The 7916-nt window shown below is 41.9% G+C and overlaps 1 protein-coding gene across 1 annotated transcript in view; it reads right to left on the reverse strand.

Moving 5' to 3' along the window:
* Positions 1 to 4561: 4561 nt before the first annotated feature.
* Positions 4562 to 7916, reverse strand: part of sncaip (synuclein, alpha interacting protein) — a 19019-nt gene continuing 15664 nt past the window's right edge. Inside the window, exon 10 of the mRNA XM_030059720.1 lies at positions 4562 to 4720. Coding sequence (XP_029915580.1) covers positions 4562 to 4720 — 159 coding nt within the window. The remainder of the gene's footprint in view (positions 4721 to 7916) is intronic.

Raw genomic sequence — 7916 nt, forward strand, 5'->3', positions numbered from 1 at the left:
CTCGTAAATCTCTGACTTTAATCTCGTGAATTCAGAGTTTTTCTCTCAGATTATTCCCCCCTCCTCCTCTTCTCCGGCGCCGGGATTTTATTTCTCTCCAGTAATTTGGATTTCGTGGGACGGGGCTTTAAAAAAGACGGGGCGACAGATTTGGTTTTCAAAACGACGTCGAAGGAGTCGGGACACAAAGAGAGAAGGGACGGCCCGGAGAAAAGGTGTGTGTGTGTGTGTGTGTGTGTGTGTGTGTGTGTGTGTGTGTGTGTGTGTGTCAAAACATCTTACATCCTCAAACTAAACTGTCGCCTTGAACTGTTGTCAGGTTGATAGGATCCCCTGAGACACACACACACACACACACACACACACACACACTCACAGCCACTGAGGCGTGTGTCTGTTGAGTTGTAATGAGCTGCTATTTACACCAAATAACAGCTCCTGAGCCACAGGAGGGACACACACACACACACACACACACATACACACACACACACTGAAGACGTACACTCAAGACCACACACACACATAAACGTAAAACTACACTGAAGCACACACACACACACACACACACACAAGCTGACACACACAGGCCCATACACACTGAGAAACAACCTCTTCCCGCTTAAAAGATTCCCTTTACAGGCAATCACACACACACACACACACACTCACTGTGTGTGTGTGTGTGTGTGTGTGTGTGTGTGTGTAGCCTCTCTCCCTCTCTCTCTGTTTCTCCCAGTGGACGTCCCAGTCAGCTTTAATGGGAGTGCTGGGCGGTCGATGGGCGAGGTTAAAGGAGCCGTCGCTTTCCAATAAATATCTGAGGGAAGCACACACACACTCACACACACTCACACACACACACACACACACACACATATAGACAGAGAGACACACAACTCTAAATGTTACTGGCGCTATGGATGGGATGAGAGGGAGACAGACAGTCTGAGCTTGTTTGCGTGTGTGTGTGTGTGTGTGTGTGTGTTGAGTAAAATAATGACGGTGTGTGTTTCTGGCCCGCTGGCTGCCTCCTGTTTACTGTCTGAGCAGCAGATTTCCTCTAACAAACTCTCTCTCTCTCTCTCTCAGTGTAAAGGTTAGTCTCTCGGCCGGCTCACTGATCTCACAGGCGGCCGCGCCGATCAAAGCGGCACATTTCACATTTCACAGCAAAGCGCCGCTAATGAAGAACGCGGCTGAAAATAAAAACTATTGACGGCGTGGAAAGGTTGAGATCGGACGGCAGGAACACTTCGAGGGACCGGAAACGCTCCCGAGAAATTTTAGGAAAAACAGCTGGTGTTGAAACAAAAAAAACTGGAAAAGGAAGAATTCACCTCAGCGCTTCGGTCGGCTAAAACTGCAACCAAACTGCAACCAAACTACAACCAAACTCTTGTAACCAAACTGCAACCAAACTGCAACCAAACTACAACCAAACCCCGACCAAACTCCGACCAAACTGCAACCAAACTGCAACCAAACTCTTGTAACCAAACTGCAACCAAACTGCAACCAAACTGCGACCAAACTGCAACCAAACTGCAACCAAACTCTTGTAACCAAACTGCAACCAAACTGCAACCAAACTCCAACCAAACTGCAACCAAACTCTTGTAACCAAACTGCAACCAAACTCCAACCAAACTGCAACCAAACTCTTGTAACCAAACTGCAACCAAACTCCAACCAAACTGCAACCAAACTCTTGTAACCAAACTGCGACCAAACTGCAACCAAACTCTTGTAACCAAACTGCGACCAAACTGCAACCAAACTGCAACAAAACTCTTGTAACCAAACTGCGACCAAACTGCAACCAAACTCTTGTAACCAAACTGCAACCAAACTCTTGTAACCAAACTGCAACCAAACTCTTGTAACCAAACTCCAACCAAACTCCAACCAAACTGCAACCAAACTCCAACCAAACTGCAACCAAACTCTTGTAACCAAACTGCGACCAAACTCCAACCAAACTGCAACCAAACTCTTGTAACCAAACTGCGACCAAACTGCAACCAAACTGCAACCAAACTCTTGTAACCAAACTGCAACCAAACTCTTGTAACCAAACTCCAACCAAACTCCAACCAAACTCTTGTAACCAAACTGCGACCAAACTGCAACCAAACTCTTGTAACCAAACTGCAACCAAACTCCAACCAAACTCCAACCAAACTGCAACCAAACTCTTGTAACCAAACTGCGACCAAACTGCAACCAAACTCTTGTAACCAAACTGCAACCAAACTGCAACCAAACTCCAACCAAACTGCAACCAAACTCCAACCAAACTCCAACCAAACTGCAACCAAACTCTTGTAACCAAACTGCGACCAAACTGCAACCAAACTCTTGTAACCAAACTGCAACCAAACTGCAACCAAACTCCAACCAAACTGCAACCAAACTCTTGTAACCAAACTGCAACCAAACTCCAACCAAACTGCAACCAAACTCTTGTAACCAAACTGCAACCAAACTCTTGTAACCAAACTCCAACCAAACTCCAACCAAACTGCAACCAAACTCTTGTAACCAAACTGCGACCAAACTGCAACCAAACTCTTGTAACCAAACTGCAACCAAACTGCAACCAAACTCCAACCAACTGCAACCAAACTCTTGTAACCAAACTGCAACCAAACTGCAACCAAACTCTTGTAACCAAACTGCAACCAAACTCCAACCAAACTGCAACCAAACTCTTGTAACCAAACTGCAACCAAACTGCAACCAAACTCCAACCAAACTGCAACCAAACTCTTGTAACCAAACTCCAACCAAACTCCAACCAAACTGCAACCAAACTCTTGTAACCAAACTGCGACCAAACTGCAACCAAACTGCAACCAAACTCTTGTAACCAAACTGCGACCAAACTGCAACCAAACTCTTGTAACCAAACTGCAACCAAACTCTTGTAACCAAACTGCAACCAAACTCTTGTAACCAAACTGCAACCAAACTCTTGTAACCAAACTGCAACCAAACTGCAACCAAACTCCAACCAAACTGCAACCAAACTCTTGTAACCAAACTGCAACCAAACTGCAACCAAACTCTTGTAACCAAACTGCAACCAAACTCCAACCAAACTGCAACCAAACTCTTGTAACCAAACTGCAACCAAACTGCAACCAAACTCTTGTAACCAAACTCCAACCAAACTCCAACCAAACTGCAACCAAACTCTTGTAACCAAACTGCGACCAAACTGCAACCAAACTCTTGTAACCAAACTGCAACCAAACTGCAACCAAACTCCAACCAAACTGCAACCAAACTCTTGTAACCAAACTGCAACCAAACTGCAACCAAACTCTTGTAACCAAACTGCAACCAAACTCCAACCAAACTGCAACCAAACTCTTGTAACCAAACTGCAACCAAACTCCAACCAAACTGCAACCAAACTCTTGTAACCAAACTCCAACCAAACTCCAACCAAACTGCAACCAAACTCTTGTAACCAAACTGCGACCAAACTGCAACCAAACTGCAACCAAACTCTTGTAACCAAACTGCGACCAAACTGCAACCAAACTCTTGTAACCAAACTGCAACCAAACTCTTGTAACCAAACTGCAACCAAACTCTTGTAACCAAACTCCAACCAAACTGCAACCAAACTCAAACCAAACTGCAACCAAACTCTTGTAACCAAACTGCAACCAAACTCTTGTAACCAAACTGCAACCAAACTCTTGTAACCAAACTGCAACCAAACTCCAACCAAACTGCAACCAAACTGTGGTTCCCAAAAGCGTGGTCTGGAGACCCTCAGGGGCCTGTAAGAGGTTTCTCTTCCCCCAGAACAAAATATGTAAAGTAAAAAGTCACCAAATGAGTTTTCATCTAAAGGAAAAATCCACTTTAATCCTCTCAAAAAACAAACAAACAAACAAACCTGTCAGTGATGTAATTTGTATTTCCGTCTCCATCCAGCAGGTTGGGGTCTGTTTGCTCTTCCTTGTAGTCAAGGTGTCACGATTTTTTAATGGTAATTAAAAAAAAAAAAAAAAAAAAAAAAAAAGATGAATTCACTCACTCATTCATTCAATTATTTATGCATGCTTGTTTTCCGGTATTTTATTTTTAATTTTTAATTTTTGATAATATCTGTTCTGCGGCGGCGCTCCAGATGAACCTCAGTGAATCCAGCAGCTCAGTCACCAGAATAAAGAAACGGCACCACATCCATCAGGAAACTGTGGAAACTGTGGAGACGTGGAAAAAAGCAGCGAGGAGAAGTTTGAGTTTCGGTCAGTTTCCCCGCGAGGTTTGCTGGTTTCAGTTTGGCTTTTTAGTTTGTTTACTTTAGTTTTGTAAGAACACAGAGTCGCTCCTCACCTTTACTCCCAAGAAAGGTCACATTTCTTGTGTTTAAAGGCTTTTGGCTGTGAAGCTTCTTCTTCTTCAGCTCCTCGGTGAGCGGCGACGCTGAGGAGGTCAGAGGTCAGAGGTCACTGCAGCTGCACTAAACATTCCTGAGGAGAGAATAAGAAGGAAAAAAAAGATGGTGATTGTGATTTTATAATTTATTTTTTCCTGCTCACTTTCCTTCAGTTTGTGTGAACGGCTCATGAACACACACGGCGTCTCCGCTGGCCTGAAGGATTGTGGGAGCTGCAGGGCCGGATCTACCGGGGTGGCCCGGGCCGCAGCCGCCCCCCAGGACAAGGCCATGCCCCCCCAAAGCTAAACCCCCGGGCTGAGGAGAAGAAATCAGACGAAGCGGAAAAGAAAGAGGAAAATAAAAGAGGAAAAATGAATGTCGTGGGTTGGAAATGTACAAAACTAAAACTCGTCTGTCCGAGTGCAAGTGAATCTGTCTGTCCAGGCCCCCCTTGACCCCCCTTTAACCCCCTCATGAATATTTCTCTAGCTCCGGCCCTGTAAACTCTGTAGATCCTCGTCTTTATTCTTTATTTTTTACTGAGAGGGAAAACCTTTCTTAAAGAGCCCGTCTTGCTGAAACCTCTCGCCTCCACAAAGTCAACTTTTACAAAATTGGGAGGATCAGTCATGTTCCTGTGTGGTGCTCGTGTTTTTCTGACATTTTACCGAGTGTCTTGAACACGGCGGCGGCGGCGGCGGCGGCGGCTCTCGGGGTCAGAAACTGGAAACGAGCTGCTCTGTCAATTACAGCCGAGCTGGAAAACTCAAATACAAACAAAATGGAGACGCAAGTTTCCCCCGGCAGGTTATTCATGATGCTGCTGTGTGTGTGTGTGTGTGTGTTTGTCCTCATGAGACGAAGCGGTGTGACTCACACACACACATACACACACACACAGGCGCTCTAACGAGGAGCCGCTGTTGTTTTCGAGGCCGGGGATCAACAGCATCGACTCGGTGACAGAGGAGGAAAATGCCAAGTGGCTGTAAAGAGCAGCGCCCGTCCCGCGGCGGAGGGGCGCTCGCTCCCACCGGCAGGCGGGACGAACGGCAACGCTGCCCCCCGCTGGCCCCGCAGGGAACTGCAGGCCAGCCACGCATACACATACACACACACACACACACACACACACACACACTGACACCTTGGATTCAAGGATTCAAGGAACTTGATTGTCATAGCAGCTCACATTTACATGTTAGTGGTACGAAATTAGCACTCAGGTCCCGGTATAAGCCTAAATAAATAAATAAAGCAAGGTAAAAAAAAAAAAAAAAAAAGAAGTGTAAATATAAAAATATAAGATATATAAGTATAAACAGTATATATAAATATAAACAATATGTGTGAATATAAGCAGTATGTATAACTATAAACAGTATATATAAATAAGTATAAACAGCCTATATAAATATAAAAAGTATATATATAATAGATATAAATATACAGCCTATAAATATAAGTAGCATATATATATAATAAATAAATAAATATATGTATATACATACACACATATATACACATATATAAACAGCCTATATATATATAAATGGTATGTATATATAATATAAACAGTGTATATAGAATAGAAAAATGGACGCCTGGTACTGGGATTCAGGAGCTGTTAGACTTGATACACAGTCAGTGCTGAAATTAGCTTATGAGTGCTAAACACGCATGTTAGTGCTTGCTCCTTCCATAAAAAATCAACTAATTCATAAAAAAAGCTGCAGTCAGTGTTCACTCTGTGCTTCATCGTGGCTGTGATTCTTTAGTTAACGGAATCTCCAATTTCTCATTTAACAGAGTCAGAATCTGCTTATTTTACAAAGTAATTGTACCACAGAGGGAAAATGCAGCTGAACCTGAGAGCTTTCATCTGCCAGAAAGCACTTTGTCCACTTTTCTCTGATGAAGGATCAGAAAACACAGCAGCCCCGCTCCCCCGAGTCACCGACAAGAAGCTGCTCCAGTTTTGCTGCTGAAACTTTCATTTTTCCCAAAATATTGATGCTCAAATTTGGTTGCGCTCTTAGAAGGAATGAGTCAATATCAGCACCACCCGTGTTCAACAGCTACACATCAAACACAGAAGGAAAGAACAGATTTTGCTTTGGGATTGTGACACCGAGGACGTGGCTGCAGGTCTGAGCAGCTCAGGTGTGTTTCAAGGTGTGTTTTCAAGTTATGAGGCTCAAAAATGATGAAAACGTGAATAAAAAAAAAAGCATGAAATTTGGACCAGCTTGTGTTTCTGCAGCGATGTCGGCCCGTTAAAAAGTTCAGCCAGTTAAAAAGCTGTAATATATAATATAAAAATATAATATATAATATAATATAAAGATCACATGTATGACAGTGTCGCTGCGTGGTTACACTGCTGACGTCTGAAGTGTTTTTTGCTTCAAACTGAAGGAGGATCAGATCTTCTCATGAGACTCTGTCCCACTGACACAACCAAACATTAATTATCTTCAAAACTACAAAAAGTAAATTAAAAAAAATTGAGTGGGACGGCATCAAAAACGAAAAAAGATTTTTGAGGAAACATGAAAAGAGGAAGTTGTTGCAAAAAAAACAAAACAAAACAAAACAAAACATTTTTAACTCCTTCACACACGTAAGGGGTGATTCAATGTTTTTTGAGAGTAGGAGGAGCCAGGCGCCGTCAGTCTCTCGTCCAATCAGCAGCCACCATCTGGAGGTGGAGGAGGTGAATCGGCCGGGCTCCCAGAATAAAACCAACACACACAGGATTAAGACAGCAGCTCCTAAATTTATCTGTTTACTTATTTTTGTTAAATATCATCAACAAACAACTGCTTTCATTCAGTTCATTTAGCAGTTTCCTTTCCCTTATAATCAGCTAACTATTATTATTTATTAAAACTATTAATAGTAACATTAGTGTTAGCATTATTGATATTATTGCTCTATATTATATTATATTATATTATACACTATGAAGGTGATCATTGGTTGCAGCCCCAAACAATATTGTTATATTATATTATATATATTATATATTATTATATATTATATTATATATTATTATATATTATATTATTAATTGCTTGCTATTAAGCTTATTATTACTATCAATATTTTTCCCTTTCCTCATTATTACTGTCAATATCCTATTAATAGGCTGTATAATATCTATCTTTTTTGTTGTATTTGCAAAATGTTCTATGTGACATTATAATCGTTATCATTATTATTATTTATTCCCATACCCAGTCATGCTTTACCTTTTTATTTATGTTTATTTTTGCATTATTTACAACAGTCGACGTTGCTTTCCATGTGTGCTTTACATCCTCTGCACCAATATTTCTTTCTTTCTTTCTTTTTTTTGGCTCCATTTTTCTCTGACTGTATTAGGTTATGCCATTCTTTGCCAAATTAAAAAAAAAAAAAAAGGACGGCAGAAAACAATGACGAGTCCTGGTTCCCATTTTTCCGGGGAATTAAACGCCTCTTTCCTTCTTATTTTCTCATTTGAATT

The sequence above is a fragment of the Myripristis murdjan genome, chromosome 9 (genome assembly GCF_902150065.1).
Source record: "Myripristis murdjan chromosome 9, fMyrMur1.1, whole genome shotgun sequence".
Taxonomy (NCBI): Eukaryota; Metazoa; Chordata; class Actinopteri; order Holocentriformes; family Holocentridae; genus Myripristis; species Myripristis murdjan.